At 32.2% G+C, this 17,131-nt stretch overlaps 2 protein-coding genes and 1 pseudogene across 2 annotated transcripts; 2 read left to right on the top strand and 1 right to left on the bottom strand.

The window, feature by feature from the left end:
- LOC109361934 (homogentisate phytyltransferase 1, chloroplastic-like) lies at positions 431-4,013 on the top strand. The gene is made up of 11 exons (XM_019607461.1): positions 431-511; positions 1,385-1,662; positions 1,813-1,896; positions 1,988-2,062; positions 2,136-2,219; positions 2,316-2,409; positions 2,838-2,935; positions 3,270-3,350; positions 3,433-3,528; positions 3,691-3,795; positions 3,917-4,013. The coding sequence occupies exons 1-11, from the start codon at positions 460-462 to the stop codon at positions 3,956-3,958; spliced, it is 1,089 nt and encodes a 362-aa protein (XP_019463006.1). The 5' UTR covers positions 431-459; the 3' UTR covers positions 3,959-4,013.
- On the top strand, positions 8,454-15,251 carry LOC109361449 (plasma membrane ATPase 4-like). The gene is made up of 16 exons (XM_019606905.1): positions 8,454-8,556; positions 10,558-10,677; positions 10,772-11,008; positions 11,298-12,059; positions 12,159-12,281; positions 12,362-12,466; positions 12,560-12,704; positions 12,818-12,982; positions 13,086-13,324; positions 13,414-13,446; positions 13,550-13,631; positions 13,741-13,901; positions 13,998-14,165; positions 14,397-14,579; positions 14,797-14,978; positions 15,108-15,251. Exons 1-16 carry the CDS (start codon positions 8,497-8,499, stop codon positions 15,202-15,204), a joined length of 2,862 nt encoding a protein of 953 aa, XP_019462450.1. The 5' UTR covers positions 8,454-8,496; the 3' UTR covers positions 15,205-15,251.
- LOC109363072 lies at positions 16,266-17,032 on the bottom strand (annotated as a pseudogene).

The following is a 17,131-nucleotide window of genomic DNA, read 5'->3' as shown; positions in this document are numbered from 1 at the left end:
TTCTTTGTAAAATATGTGTGATATTTATAGGTGTTTTATCACCAAACTCAATAAAACATATAAACAACATAAAAGAAAAAATATACTTTTTATTACAATTAAATATAATATTAATTATATAAATAACAGTTACCATGAACACCAATATGATGATACATAATCGTCCATATATATTTTTCTTTGTGGGGGGCACAGCAGGAAAGAGTGAAAAACCTTAAACTTTCCGATGTAATGACAAATCATCACGCACGTTGGTGTGGTGTGGTACAACACTGTCATCATGGACAATGACTTGTGTTCTGCGAACAGTCAGAGAAAAATCCGTTGTAGTTTTTGCCAGTTGAGGACAAGCGTTACGCCAATGACTTTTTCTTTTGCCAAACATTCCAAGTAACTCAAAGCACAACTTCAATCCGTTCTCTTTCTCAACCTGAACAAAAAAACAAACAAACACTGCAAATGGATTCTGTGTTTGTTGAATCTTTTCCTAAATCTTCTTCATTTACTATTGGTATATCTCTCTTCTTTTACACTCACTTTCTTCTTTCTTCATCTTCTTTTCTACCAGAATGTTATTCATTGTTTTTGCTTGCATATACAACTTACAACGCCTCTCTCATTCCACCTATTCTTCTTCTAATTTATATCTTGATAATTTTGTTACTGACGAGTCTTGTGTGATAAGTAAGAGTGAAAATGGGAGTCATGGAGGGAGAGGATGAGAATTAACAATGCATCAAAGAATGCATTTTGTTTATATATTTTGCCAATTCTCATCCCTTGCCTTTCTTCCTTCCATTTTCATGATCAAAATTTGGTTACTATTTTATTGTTGTTCATATACCATTGCTAAACCTTCACTCTCCAAATTTTATATACCTCAGAATTTTTAATAGAAGGAATCACTTCTACTCATCATGGGCAGCACAACGTAACAAACTATAGTGTAGCGTAACTTCATGAGGCCTCGGAATTGACTTTGATATGCTGTGACAAGTTACACCCAAACTTTAAAATCTGATGAACTAAACAAATCTTTTTTTTTTTGCATCACACCATTAATGCAACTACACTTTTACCATTTCATCACAGCATTATAAATCCTTTATGAAATGGTCAAAACCACTGTGTTATCAATTGTGGCGGAGCTGCCCTTTTTTGTGTTTTTTGAGGAGTTAGCATTGCTGATAATGATCTCAATAAGTTGACTCTTATGTCTGTCTATATTTGAGTATATATGTCTTAGAATTTGGGTATTGTTTTTTTAATCTTCCCCGTAGATTTTTCTAGTTATTTTCATTCTAAAGCAAGAAACAGTTTCTAATTTTTGTTCTTCAAAGCGCCACTGTTAGTCTGCTACTAAATGCAACATTTTGTACTTTAGGTTCTTATGCACCAATAGCTTCATTGCACAAAAGGAAGATCCAAAAAGAACATAATATTTTGAGGTTTCAGCAGCTAAGTTTGGACCATCTTTCCAAAGGCATCAAGGGTGGGTCTACATGTCAAGGATACAATAGAAAATATGTTGTGAAAGCGGATTCTGAACAACCTTTCGAATCTGAATCTCAAGCTTTATATCCAAAAAGTATCTGGGACTCTGTCAAAAATTCCTTGGATACTTTCTACAGGTTTTCCAGGCCACACACAATTATTGGCACAGTTAAGTAAAAGCTCTTCTGGAATGACTCTTAGAACACTTGAATATTATGGTTAATACTAAATGCAATTCATTTGTGTGAACCACTTTTTTTATACTTGTAATATTCTGAATGTTTTGAAAGGACTCACTTTATATATGTGTTTGGACAGGCATTAAGCATAATCTCTGTGTCTCTCCTAGCAGTGGAGAAAGTATCAGATTTTTCTCCACTATTTTTTACTGGAGTTTTGAAGGTGAGATCTCGAATATTATGTTTCTCTTAAAATGGATAATTGGTTTTCTTCCTCCATAACTTCATTAATACTATGAAATTTTATGTTTCAGGCTGTGGTAGCTGCCTTGTTTATGAATATTTATATTGTTGGTTTGAATCAGTTGTCTGATGTTGAAATAGACAAGGTATGAAACTCACCCATGGAAATAAACTATGTAGATATAAAACATGCAATACTATATCTCATATACTTTGCAGATAAACAAGCCATATCTTCCATTGGCATCTGGGGAATATTCCTTTCAAACCGGCGTCATTATTGTTGCATCTTTTTCAATTCTGGTACATATAAACTTATCCATTTTTTCCACTCACATTTTTAAAGATGAGTTTTAGTAACCGGGAGAAGGAGGCTTATTGTTTTATTCTCTTTTACAGAGTTTTTGGCTTGGCTGGATTGTAGGTTCATGGCCATTGTTTTGGGCTCTCTTCATCAGTTTTGTGTTAGGGACTGCTTATTCAATCAATGTGAGTTCTTTTTAACTTTTTTCCCCTCTTACATTATTTAAGCCTTAAGGCAAAATTATGCAATGTTTATTATACAATGTCCATTTGAAAAATCTACATGAGCTGTATAGTATATGATATGGGTTCAATGCTGTATTTGTATCGTCAAACTTAATGGCATGCGCAGTAAATGTCAAATAATATCAATCCTTATTTTCCACTTAGAAGGATATAACAAAATGGGTTTAGGAGGTTGGATTTAAGAGTTAAAATTTGCTTAACACTAGTTATATCCACATGCTATCTGATAGAGATTTTAGTCCACACAAGTTTGAACCTACAGGAAAACATTATATGTTTAAAGAAACTCTTAAAAGTAATCCTCATTTTGGAAAATTTATTTCATGGTGACAGCATTACTTTTGCAACTTCTTATCTTCTGAAAATTTTCAGGTTCCCATGTTGAGATGGAAGAGATTTCCAGTGCTTGCAGCGATTTGCATTATGGCTGTTCGAGCAGTAGTAGTTCAACTTGCATTTTTCCTTCACATGCAGGTTTTATCCTACCTGATTTTGCTCCTCACAGACTCTTAATTTAGTTCCAGATAAGCATGCACTAGCCCTTGTAATCATCAAGCAATAACAGATATTTATTCCAAGTTTCAGGATTGGCTTTGTTAAGTTTACTCTATTTTCATCACCTTGTCCTAGCTAGGAAGTAGTATATTTTTTAACCATCTTTCCAAAGTATTAAACTGGGAAAGAAAAAAGAAGGAACATGTGCATTTTAACAATAGTAGTATTAGTAGCATAGTATCTGATAATTATGTCTATCTTCATCCACTCTGATGATTTTTGGTTGCTGATTCCTGTGATGATATCCAGATTTATGTGTACATACCTGACATTGAAGGAGATAAAATCTTTGGCATCCAATCATTTTCAGTAAGTTTAGGTCAGAAGAAGGTAAGTTCTTCAACTTGGTTATATACCCTCATGTATATATCCCGTGGTTGTTATCTATAAGACTATAACTATTCTCTTTCAGGTATTCTGGATTTGCGTTTCACTTCTCGAAATAGCTTATGGATTCGCACTCTTGATGGGAGCAGCATCTCCTTGTCTATGGAGCAAAATTGTCACGGTAAATATATGCTTATATGTGTATATCTTCATAGGAAAGAGCTGTTCCTGTTGCATAGATTAAAATAGGTCTATAAATATCGTTATCACATGAATTGGATTATTTTTGGAACACTTGAGCAATGTTTGATATTTATTCTATATTTCTATGCAAATGTGTTAGGTTCTGGGACATGCTGTTCTGGCTTTGGTTCTATGGTATCGTGCTATATCTGTGGATTTCAAGAGCAAAGCTTCCATAACATCCTTCTATATGTTTATCTGGAAGGTAATAACAAACCTTAAGGACCGTTTGTCTTCTAAGGAGTTCATTTAAAGATTATTAGTCAGATGAAATAGCTATATCATATTACTTTTCACTTGTATTAACGTGTATATTCTTATTGCAGCTTTTTTATGCAGAATACTTCCTCATACCTTTAGTTAGATGAGGATGCAGCTGTGTTGTTACTTCAGAACTATTGGATGAAGATTTCACAGTATTTTAATGGATTTTTATTACAAAATATTTAATCAAAAGTTTTATATAATGTAACTAATTTTTGTGATTTTCATTCAAGTAGATTATTAGGATTCTTGTTTTAAGGATTTCAAATCCATTGATATTCAATCAGAACTTCATATAAGTTACTAAAGATCTTGGGATATTCTTTCATATAATGGATTTTAAGTAATTTTTAGAAAAATATTAAAGGAGTTATGCAAAGTACCTTACTTCATTCAATGAAATCAATCACTATCTAAGGTTGTTTGAGTCATATAGACTCCCTCCTTAGCTTAGTGGTTGTGATTCAATAGAATCATTTATTATAAATCTATGAAGTTATAAGTTCAAGTGATACCTTTTAGAAAATAAAATATTGTAAGAATATTTGATTTTAAAGGGTGGTGTACTTATAAAAACTGAGATGTTACAATATACAAATAACAATAATATAGACAGAGGAAATCCAATATATAATATGGTGATTATATATATGATACCATCTCTTTTTAGGATCACCATAATGATTGTTTGTGGAAATAGAAAATAGGAGTATAATCACTATTAGAGTAATTGTTAGTATGAAAAGAATTTATTATTAACATGAAATTTATTAATGAGTGAAAAGACACTCTCAAAATGATTATCATCCGAAAGATAAAACACTAGTATAATCATGATGAGAATAATCGTTTATTGGAAAGAAGTCACCATTGACATAATTCATAATGAGAGAAAATGTACCACCAGAATGAACGTACTGATATGAATAGAACAAGTGATATAATTACCATCAGAATAATTATCGATATGAAAATGAACCATTACTAACATCATCAATAGGAGAAAATCCACCAAGAGAATGAACGCTCATAAAAATAGAACACAGTAGTATAATCACAATAGAAATTATAGTCAAGAAAATAAGTCAATATATGTAAAACAAACAAATTGAATTTTTGTATTAAAGCATCTTGTCATTTGTTTATTTGGATTATTGTAGCATGGGATTTGAAATTATTAGATTAAAGAAAAAATGAATGAATAAGAGTGATACGGCAAAAAGATATAACGACTTGAAGTTCTGAATTTTTCAACACCTTGACAATAGGATAATGATGAGACAGATCATGGAGGATAAAACTGCTATAATAACAAGTAAAATTTTAAGAACATAAAGATTGATCAAACTCAAATATGAGTCAATCTAATAATTTATTATATAGACACAAAAATATTATAAATAATAAGATAATAACAATCTAATAAGATAAATATAAAAATAAATAAATTCAAATAAAATAAAATTAACTAAATTCTAAATAAAATAATGATTTATCCATCCAAATATATCATACGAAATTATTAACTTCAAAGTATTATGCTCTTTAGTTTTGACATTTTGGCTCTTCCACATTACATGTACATATATATAATATGGTTAAGTTCATCCGGACCTGACGCCATATAACGATATTTCTATTGGTATATAGCATGTGATGATAATTGATATTGAATCAAAATTAGTTATTAATTAGGACAAAGTAAAAGTAATAGATAAAAATAATCAATTTTATCTACATAAAATGTGAACAAATATCAAAATTGAGTCAACGCTCTCAACGAACACATAGACTCAAGATGCCTCAACAACACAAGAAAATATGGTTCCGAGGGATAGTGATGTCTTATACGTCAGATATGACATGTTCCATTACAAAAATATGATCTAAGTGCAATCAATACAAAATGGTCATAGCATCCCACCCAAATTGCCAACTAGAAATGATATATCTCAACACGACAACTTAAGTATTTTTTAAGATATTAAATTTATCATTTTTTAATGTATTATTACTTTTTAAATTCTTAAACAACACCCTCATATTTTTTAAGATATTATTTATTTTTATTTTACTTTTTATGAACAAGACGTTGTTCTAATGATGTAAGGTTAAAATTGATTGTTCAACTTATGAGAATAACATTTGTTAGAATGGATAACCATAAACCTAAAATAAAAGAATTAGTTTATTACTCAAAAATGAGAAAATATCTTGGTACAGAAAACAAGTATTTTTTAATGAGTATCAATGCTGCAACTATTTTTGTGAGGATACTTATCAGTACCAAAAGATATAACCAAATAGAGTAGGGATCCTCTCAAGTACCGGGTAGGATCAAGACATATGACAATTTTATTTTTTAATAATGATAATTACATATTATATTATATTAAAAATTAAATAAAAAATGTTCAAAAAAAATTCATCTCATATTCGACAATAAGTGCAACTTGTAGGTGTGTCCTGGCATGTACCGAAGGGGTAGTTGCGTGTATTGGGAATAGATTGACGAGCAACATGGATTAAGGAAGGCTTAATAGACACTCATCTCTTGGTCCATGAGGGGAATGGGGAAGAACAAAAGATTAATTTAGAAGAGACTTTTTTAAATGTAAATTTATAATTCAACTAGAATTTTGATTTTAGTCTCTCTAAAATAAGATTTTTTATTTAAGTCTATGCTTACATAGCTTCCTTAGGCGATATTAGTATTTTTGTCCACACTTGATGTATGGAACCAAAACAAAACAAAAAACAAAAAAAAAGATAGCAACCAACACGAAAAAATAAAATGTCGGAATTTGACCAACATTGATAGGAACAGAAAATATAGGTAAGAAAAAAATTTATTTCTTTATATACGATACAAACTCAATGTGAATGAGTTATAAAGTTATTGAGCTAGTAGATAGTTCAAAAAATCTATTAATCATCCAAAAAATTTATATTAGTCTAACTTATCGGATCTCATTTTGTCTAGCAGACTTTAAAGACAAGGAATAGGGAAACATATTTGACAAAGATTTTAAGATGTGCAGAAATGGGTTGGTGAAGAAAATGCAAAACTATATTTTGAGGGCATCATAAATTTACTTTTGAATAACTTGGCCAATACAAAAACTAATAGAAAAGGGGAAACTTGCATTTATTATTATTTTTTTGTGTCTAAACGATGTGTTTCCTACGTGAGCCATGTATTGATGTATAATCACTATGGATATATGGACGGTCAAGCTTATCTTACCAAATGCAAATATGCACTCCACAAAAACGTACTCTTCCTATAAATTTCAATAATATTAGTAATGGCCTGCGCAAGAAGTCAAATATTGTTAGTAGTGAAAACCTACTAGCTATATATAAGTTATGAAGGATGTGAATGAGAACCACATACAGTCACAAATGAAGATCACAAATCAATTATCAATTATTATTTAATAATGGAAGAGGTAAGAAAATGAAAATGTGGTTGGTGATAAAAGTCATCATGTAGTACCGTCTTTTCTCAATATACAAGTGGAATGTATCATTGTTCGTAAGAAATAGAACTTAATAAGTTGGTGTAATTTGTAAACTAATAGTTAACAAGTATAATATCATCTTGTAACATATGTTATAATATCATTTTGTGTGATAATTTAACTACCTGCCCCTTTTACTGTACGTGTTCATTCTAGTTCCATATTGTGGAGGTAATTAGAACAAGCTCGCTGTTATTCTATGCATGGATTACCATTCATTCATGTAAACAAACTTAATGCTGATATTTAGTCATAGAGATAGAAGACCACGTAAAGAAAATGATTGGATCACAAAATAAGTGCAAATAGAGTAGAGATTAACTTTTTTTTATAAAAAAAGTGTTATTTGGAAATACAAGAAGCTAACTAGTCTATTCTCACATATTTAACAATACCTTAATTCATTTAGGATTTTCATATCACTGTGATATAGAACAGATGTTAATATACATGCATAAGGAAGTAAGTTTTATATATGGAGTCACAATTCACTATTCCAAATTTTGTATCAATCTATATAACTATGAGAAGTAAAACATGAATTAAATATGTATTAAGTTACATTTTTCACCAATGAAAAACAAATAGTATATAAATTAATACATATTTTTAAAGAGAAAATGTGTTCCCTAAAAATATCACATCTAAGATATAAAATAAATTATTTGTCAATGTAATATATTAACATACGTGCCAAGACCCACACTAAGAAAACATCTATATCTATTGTCCTACAAATGTGTATTACTTCAAGTGCTACCATTTGTAATTGGTTGAAAAATATATTTAAGTTAAAAATTTAATAATTAAATATTTTTTTGACCAATCTCAATTAATGATATTAATCTAAAAATAGAAAATATAATAAAATATTAAAAATATTAATTTATATGACATATTTTGGTGCGGTATAAAATTTGGAAATGTTTGTGGATAAAATATCCTTGTTGGTGAGACCGTGAGAGTGAGTGAGAGAGGTTCCATTTTCCACTCTTACCCTTTGAAGAGGATATATATAAATACACAATCTGATATCAATATCTTCAACCACTCGAATACTGGTTCCTTTCCATTACACTTTCTGTCTCATAATTTGAGTTTTAACAAGTTCAACAAACATGGCGGCTGGTGACAAGGCTACAAGCCTTGAGAATATTAAGAACGAGGCTGTTGATCTGGTATTGTACTTCATGATGCTCCCTTCTTTTTCACACTCTCTACACATTCTGTTACTCATTTCTATTTCTGCATCAAACTTTTTAAATACTCCACTTTTCTTTTTATTCTCAATAACCAAACTCTTCTCACTTCGCTACAGAATAATCACTAATAAATGTCTTTCCTCTTTTATATGTAATTCTATATATAGAGATGTTCATGGCTTGATGCAGTATACAACAACTAATCAGGGTAATATTATAGTATTTGAACTCGATGCTGAACTCACCATTCTAACATACATAAAATTATTATTACTTTGTGTTCTCGGTTGGATTCCCCCCCGAAAGAAACTGGAGTATGAATATTTTTCTTTTCTCTCAACATAATTTTTTTTGATTAATTATTCATTTAAATCCTAATATTTTTTGACCATATCATTTTGTTCATTTATAAAATTAAAAATAATTCAAATTTTAAATGTAAATCAAATTAATTATTTATAATATATTTTACAATACTTAATATGAACTAATTTAATATAAATCTAATTTTTTTTGGAAACAAATTAATAACTAAGATACGAAACAAATTTAAAATTGAATTACTTCTCTTTTGCAAACTATCATATGTGTCAGCGCCTTGTTCATTTAGGTACATGCCTATGTAAAATATTTTGAGGAGTTTTTTTCCGTGGTACTTTAAGCCTTTCTTTATTTATTTTTTGTCCAAGCCTAATCTGACGCAATAGGGACCACACCTTTTTCACATTTTTTATTTTATTCATCAATAAATTCTTCAATTAGTTACGAATTTTAAAATCCACTTAGGTGCTATGTAATTCAAGCCAAGTTAGACCAAGTTGTTAAAATGTAACTAAAAAGGTCCTCAACAATGTCTCATTTCTGTCCTAAATGAATTATATATTAACATCATAAATTTTTAAAAGCAAAAATAATGAAATATAATATTTTGATTAGCTTGAGATATAGACAGACAAAATGTAATATATATAGGCATGTGCAAGCTGTTACACGCGCTGTGATTACATGGCGGGATTGGTTGTACTGTTTGATTACATGGCGGGATTGGTTGTACTGTTTTGTCCTGTCTGTCAGACACTTTTTCAGTGGCAGTTAACGCCATCGTTATTGGCTGGTTCGCTTTGGAAGACTCGTTAATTAAAAATTCTAAAATAATACTTAGAGTAATTTATAATTGTTTATTAATTATTTCATTTTTAAATCATGTATCCCTTATGTTGATGTAATTAATGTCATTTTTAAATCATGCTTCACTTACGGGTCTAAACAACTTTACCATAATTCTGTGGACCTCTTAATGCTTACTCACTTATTTAATATTTCTATATAATTCTGAAGATTTATAGTCTCTCCATACATATTAATATTAATTTATATATATATATATATATATATATATATATATATAGGGAGATCAGTGGGTAGATATATTTTATACATCTATTTGTAGTAATCAAAATCAACCTTGAAGTGGAAACTTAAAGATTTTTAAAATAAATTTGCATCCTCTTTTGAAACTTAAAAATGTTCGTTTGATCAATATTTGTCAGTGTAATTTCCTTAATATGGCTATTCCTGATTTAATTTCTTGTCAATTTTTATTAGAATATGTTTTTTTTGTTAAAATGTTTATTCTTTTGAAGTTTTATATTATTGTGGTGTAGTATTTTCTTTTGCCCATGCGGTCTCAAATATATGTATCTAATTGATCTACCGTAATCTATATCCGGGACAAAAACAAAGAACATGAAAGCTCTTTATGATTCATTTACATCATCAATCATATATAAACATAAATAGATTAAAGCTAGATACACTTGCACTCACAAATCTTCCAAATAAGAAAAAAAAAAATTCTAAATGGGATTTAAAAAATGATTCAAGTTGCAGCACTATTCGTTAAGGTGGAAGATGCTAGAGTGAGTGTATCTTGGAATGTGTTAATGAATCCAGTTTTGTTATATCACTTGTTTTCAGGAACGTATTCCTATTGATGAAGTGTTCGAGCAATTGAAATGCACCAAAGAAGGTTTGTCTTCGACCGAAGGAGCCAATCGGTTTGTAATATTTGGACCAAACAAGCTAGAAGAGAAAAAGGTCCCACCCTTCTATATGATTCCATTGTCTAACATATCTTTAAGATAAAATAACTTAATACAACTACTGATTGGTAATACTTATGATGAAATAGGAAAGCAAATTTCTAAAGTTTCTTGGGTTCATGTGGAATCCCTTGTCATGGGTCATGGAAGCTGCAGCAATTATGGCAATTGCTCTTGCAAATGGTGATGGAAAGCCCCCTGATTGGCAAGATTTTGTTGGTATCGTTTGCTTGTTGGTGATTAACTCTACCATCAGTTTCATTGAAGAAAACAATGCTGGAAATGCTGCTGCTGCTCTTATGGCTGGTCTTGCTCCCAAGACAAAGGTAAATAAATTATAGTTTGTTTCTTTGTTTTATAACTGCAGATGCTTTTTATTCCAAAGATATGTTTGGTTAATGAGGCCTATAAATAGAGTGCATGTCTATTATGACTGAAGATAAGCAAAAGTGATGAGCTGTTAATGAGAAAAAATTAAAGGTCTTCGTGAAAGTAATGGTTATGAACTTCAAAGGCGTTGGTTTTGAAATTTGAACTGCTCGAGCAATTAGAATTAGAACTAACAAGTTTAAGCTTGTTTTAAGGACTGTTCAATACTGACTTTGTTTCTTGCAGGTTCTTAGAGATGGTAAATGGAGTGAGGAAGAGGCTGCAATTCTAGTCCCTGGAGACATCATAAGCATCAAACTAGGGGACATTGTTCCTGCTGATGCTCGTCTTCTTGAGGGTGATCCTTTGAAGATTGATCAATCTGCTTTGACGGGAGAGTCACTCCCTGTGACTAAAAATCCCGGGGATGAAGTTTTCTCAGGCTCAACTTGTAAACAGGGAGAAATTGAAGCTATTGTCATTGCAACCGGTGTCCATACATTTTTCGGGAAGGCTGCTCACTTGGTGGATAGTACCAACCAGGTTGGACATTTCCAGAAAGTGCTTACAGCAATTGGAAACTTTTGTATTTGTTCCATTGCAATCGGTATGTTGGCTGAGATCATAGTCATGTACCCAATTCAGCGCCGGAAGTATAGAGATGGAATCGATAACCTTTTGGTCCTCTTGATTGGAGGAATTCCTATTGCTATGCCCACTGTGTTGTCTGTGACAATGGCCATTGGTTCTCACAGGCTCTCTCAGCAGGGTGCTATCACCAAGCGAATGACTGCCATTGAAGAATTGGCTGGTATGGATGTCCTTTGCAGTGACAAGACAGGGACACTCACCCTTAACAAGCTCAGTGTGGACAAGAACTTGATTGAGGTCTTTGCAAAGGGAGTGGACAAAGAACATGTGATGCTTCTTGCTGCAAGAGCTTCCAGGACTGAAAACCAGGATGCCATAGATGGTGCCATTGTTGGAATGCTTGCTGACCCAAAAGAGGTTTGACTTCTTTTAGTTTTACTAATTTCTATTATCGAGTTCTTTTTTTGAAAATTGTTTATGAAACAGGTTATATTGAACAAATTGTGTTTTGCACAGGCTAGGGCTGGGATAAAAGAAGTGCACTTCTTTCCATTCAATCCTGTTGACAAAAGAACTGCTTTGACTTACATTGATGCTGATGGAAATTGGCACCGGGCAAGCAAAGGTGCTCCCGAACAGGTAAGCTCATGATTCAGTTCTATCTGAATTAGTGATTTTTATTGTCACTCTGGATGCTAATATTTTTTTTGGAGGAACAGATCATTACCCTATGTAACCTCAGGGAAGATGTTGCAAAGAAGGCTCATGTTATCATTGACAAGTTTGCAGAGAGAGGGTTGCGTTCATTGGCTATTGCTAGACAGGTTTTATAGCTTCTCTTCATGTTTGAAGTCTGTTGAAACTTTTACATTTCTTTTTGACACTACCCTTCTGATTCTTCTGTTCTACTTCTATAGGAAGTTCCTGAGAAAACAAAAGAAAGTGTTGGTACTCCATGGCAATTTGTTGGCTTGTTGCCACTATTTGACCCCCCGAGACATGACAGTGCTGAAACTATTCGCAAAGCTCTTAATCTTGGTGTAAATGTCAAGATGATTACTGGTAACTATTCTCACTCAGTTATTCCCCAAGCAAAAAAAATACCTATCCTGTAAATTACTATCTATTGTCAAACATGCTCAAATCAATATCGTGCCTTTTGTTCTGTTCTCTAGGCGATCAACTTGCCATAGCCAAGGAGACTGGCAGAAGACTTGGGATGGGAACAAATATGTATCCATCTTCGTCCTTGCTTGGTCAAGACAAAGATGCAAGTGTTGTTGCGCTTCCAATAGAAGAGCTGATTGAGAAGGCAGATGGATTTGCTGGAGTCTTTCCAGGTTCATACTCTTTCCCAGTTTGTGCTGCCGATTTTCCCTATTATGTTTTTTTGAAATGATAGAGTTACTATTTATGTTATTATCGTCTTTTTTATACCTGTAGAGCACAAATATGAAATTGTAAAGAAGTTGCAAGAGAGAAAACACATTTGTGGAATGACCGGAGATGGTGTCAATGATGCTCCTGCTTTGAAGAAGGCTGATATTGGAATTGCTGTTGATGATGCTACTGATGCTGCAAGAGGTGCTTCTGATATTGTATTGACAGAACCTGGATTGAGTGTTATTATTAGTGCAGTCTTAACTAGCAGGGCAATTTTCCAAAGAATGAAGAACTACACGGTTTGTTGCTCGTACCTCATAAACATATAATTCTTCACTCTACTTGTCCCTAAATTAAGACATTTTGCTTCGTTTTGTTTGTATTTCAGATCTATGCAGTATCTATAACTATCCGTATAGTGGTAAGTGGATACTAATGTTATGAGTTATGACTATATGTAAATCATTACATCAAGGAATCAATGAATATTCACCAGTTTGGATTCTCTTTATTTCTAAATGCAGCTTGGCTTCATGCTCATTGCACTGATCTGGAAATTTGATTTCTCTCCTTTTATGGTTTTGATTATTGCCATTCTTAACGACGGTAAAGCTCTTGGCAGAATATTACTCTGAATTCTGGAATAGACTTGAATTTGTGTATGCCTATGATGATTGACAACATAGATCTGACAAAATAACTGTCATACTTTTAGGAACAATCATGACAATCTCAAAGGATAGAGTGAAGCCATCTCCCTTGCCTGATAGCTGGAAACTGAGAGAAATATTTGCTACTGGTATTGTTCTTGGAAGTTACTTGGCATTGATGACTGTCATATTTTTCTGGGCAATGAGAGAAAATTCTTTCTTCCCGGTAAGAAATATTAAACTCTCATGCCATTATTCCAGCATGTACATTTCAAATTGTTGTTTTGGATAAAATATGTAATACCCTTGATTATTGTTGCAGGAAAAATTTAACGTTAGGCACCTGACTCATGAGGAAATGATGTCTGCATTGTATCTACAAGTCAGTATAGTTAGCCAGGCTTTGATATTTGTAACCCGTTCCCGAAGCTGGTCCTTTGTTGAACGCCCTGGATTGCTATTAATGGGTGCTTTCCTTATTGCTCAGCTGGTAAGTATGAAGTTCCATTTATTCCTTTTCGGGTACGAAATGAGCCACTTCAAATAGGTTCATTGCTCCGGCCCAGAATACTATTAATCAGGCATGAACCACATGAGCCCCAACAGTTTACCAGATAAATTGATAAGCAACAAGAGTTGTAGTCATGCAACTGAAATATGGTGCAAATTATTAATCATTTCTTTCTACAACTCATAATATTTTGAGCTTATGGACTTGTAGGTTGCTACACTTATAGCAGTATATGCGGATTGGGGCTTTGCAAAGGTCAAAGGAATTGGATGGGGTTGGGCAGGAGTCATCTGGCTCTATAGTATTATCTTTTATTTTCCTCTTGACTTAATGAAGTTTGCCATCCGGTACATATTGAGTGGCAAAGCTTGGGTAAACATGATAGAAAACAAGGTATTTGTTCATTATTATTTGTTGTTCCTTTAATGAATGTTAATAGTAAAGAGGTAAGGCTGGAAACAGTTTCATCGCTTGCGGAGGTAAGACTGCGTATATATACCCTCCCCAGACCATACTAAATGGAAGCTTCGTGCATTAGGCCGTCATTTTTAATGAATGTTTACAATTTTTGAGAATAAATATTGACTTGTTATTTCAAAATGTATGTCAGACTGCATTTACCACCAAGAAAGACTATGGTAAAGAGGAGAGGGAAGCACAATGGGCAATGGCTCAGAGAACCTTGCATGGACTTCCACCACCAGAATCTTCCAATGTTTTCAATGAAAAGAGTAGTTATAGAGAACTCAGTGAGATTGCTGAGCAAGCCAAGAGAAGAGCTGACGTTGCAAGGTAAGAAATCACACACCCTTGACTTAAAAAGAATCATTCCATGCTTCTCTGTTTGTTGCATTGCATTCAGAGCCATTCTCTCATTGGAATTAATACATGAAATTTCTTTCTTTTCTACTATTCTTACAGGCTTCGTGAGCTTCACACACTTAAGGGACATGTTGAGTCTGTGGTGAAGCTGAAAGGTCTCGACATTGATACAATCCAACAGCATTACACTCTCTGAAAAACACTAGAAAATCATATATAGAAAGAGGGACTTAACTATCTAAATATAGAAAATCATATATTTAGTGGCATACTTGAAACAAGAAGAGACAAGGAGAAGACTTAGCTATATAAATGCTTATTAGGTAGAGAGAGTTAAGACTGTAATATAACTCTCTTAGTCTGCGTTTTACTAATTTTTCTATAGAATGTTTTTTTTTGAAAAATGAATGTATTAAATAAGCACAAGGGTGCCAACCCAAATACAAGCAAAGTCAAGAACTATGTAAATTACAGAAGTTCAAAATGCAAAATCTATAGAATGTACTTTCAGTCTTTCCTTTTCATATGGTTATGGCCTCTGTGCTTTGTTTCCTCAATCTATGTTCTCTATTTTATTCGCATGTCACAATATTAAGGTGGCTATCATCAGATAATGTCGACATTGGGACTCTTTTAGGAGAGAAAATAAGATTTTATATGGAAGTTTTTTCTTTTGTTATTATGCATAGCAAGTGACACATTCCTTCTGTGTATATTCTGAATAAATCTTACTCCCACTAAATATATAATCAAGTATAGTTTGCACGAGGTACCACTGCTCACTGTACAAAACAAAACTACATGAGTGAAATGAAAGTTCCCTTTTCTTAGTTCTGTGGCCTACAATTCATATGATCACTTTGTGATTGATAAGTTATGGTGGTTAGCAACTACCTCAAATTTATTGTATAGGATGTTCTTACAAGGTGCTTTGAATACCAAAGCTTCAATATAGTATATTTTTAGTTTCCAATTTATCAAAAATAATATTATTTTTAGTATGTAAAACTTTTATTTTGTAAAAATGTTAATTTATAATATTAAATCGATTATAAAAAGTTGAAAATAAAATCGTTATATGTATTATGTTCATAAAATGAGTTTATTTTTGAGAAAAATATATGCACTAATAGCGTAAGAGTTTTATATATTGTCAGTTTATCATTCACTATTTATTTTTAATAATTATTGATTTTTCAAAAAAGTAATATAAATGAATGATAATCTTACTTTCATAATGTCTACAATACACTCTTTCTAACACATGCTTTTTTAAATAACTTCTAATGGTTATTTGTTTTTAAATTATATTTTCAAAAGTGTATGAGTTGTGACTTGGTAAAATAATGTACTAAAAAGTGTATAAAGCAATGATTTATGCTATTTTTCTAGTTGGGCCTGGTGCAATCAATCCTAATTTCACCTTGATTTCCAGTTTTAACACCTACTCTTCCTAACTTAGTAATAGCTGCAATAAAAGACTCTGAAAAGCTCCTTCATTTGATGCAAATAAGTTGACTGTTGCCTTTGATCTTGCATCAGTAAACAACACCTGATCAGAAGTGAAGAGACCTCTTCCTTGAACCACATTCTTGAAGTATTGATTATCAAACTTTTGAGGGGTCACAGGGTCCATGTTTATGGCAATTCTAGGATCAACTTTTAGAGGGCACATCTGTCTAAGTTGGAGTGCATATTGTAAATTTAATGTTGGGTCAATCCTATTTCTCGGGCTGAAGTTGTAAATTCGAGTCGAGAAGCGGTTGCAGTGAGAAAATCCAATTGTATGTGCACCTAACATATTAAAACATGTTATGTTTTAGGCTTCTTGAGAAAAAATAAAAGGACTCAGATTTTTGACTAGGATTCTTTCTCAAGTAGTACAATATTGAATCAAATTTGTGCTAGTAAAATTACCTGATAATGCAATCATATCTGTCTCGGAGAGGCCATTGGTACTAAACATGAAATTAAGTTGATCCAAATTGAATTCGGGGTGAGGAAGATGGCGTTGAACACTGGCCTTAGTCGTCACGCCTTCCTAATTCAACCTTATAAAATTGACCCCCCTACCTGCATTATACAATTATGTGACTGTTTTTACTATGATTACTGTAATGTCA

Source organism: Lupinus angustifolius, chromosome LG12 (assembly GCF_001865875.1).
Source record: "Lupinus angustifolius cultivar Tanjil chromosome LG12, LupAngTanjil_v1.0, whole genome shotgun sequence".
Taxonomy (NCBI): domain Eukaryota; kingdom Viridiplantae; phylum Streptophyta; class Magnoliopsida; order Fabales; family Fabaceae; genus Lupinus; species Lupinus angustifolius.
The sequence above is the reverse complement of the archived record's forward strand: the minus strand, read 5'-3'. Positions and strand labels throughout refer to the sequence as shown.

What these genes read in the sequence shown, in the direction of transcription:
- LOC109361934 (XM_019607461.1), top strand. Translation starts at nt 460, where the DNA reads ATGGATTCTGTGTTTGTTGAATCTTTTCCTAAATCTTCTTCATTTACT. An exon ending in ATCTTCTTCATTTACTATTG is followed by an intron (nt 512 to 1,384) that starts GTATATCTCTCT and finishes TTTGTACTTTAG; the next exon opens with GTTCTTATGCACCAATAGCT. An exon ending in TGCTTATTCAATCAATGTGA is followed by an intron (nt 2,410 to 2,837) that starts GTTCTTTTTAAC and finishes GAAAATTTTCAG; the next exon opens with GTTCCCATGTTGAGATGGAA.
- LOC109361449 (XM_019606905.1), top strand. Translation starts at nt 8,497, where the DNA reads ATGGCGGCTGGTGACAAGGCTACAAGCCTTGAGAATATTAAGAACGAG. An exon ending in ATTTGCTGGAGTCTTTCCAG is followed by an intron (nt 12,983 to 13,085) that starts GTTCATACTCTT and finishes TTATACCTGTAG; the next exon opens with AGCACAAATATGAAATTGTA. An exon ending in TATTGCCATTCTTAACGACG is followed by an intron (nt 13,632 to 13,740) that starts GTAAAGCTCTTG and finishes TCATACTTTTAG; the next exon opens with GAACAATCATGACAATCTCA.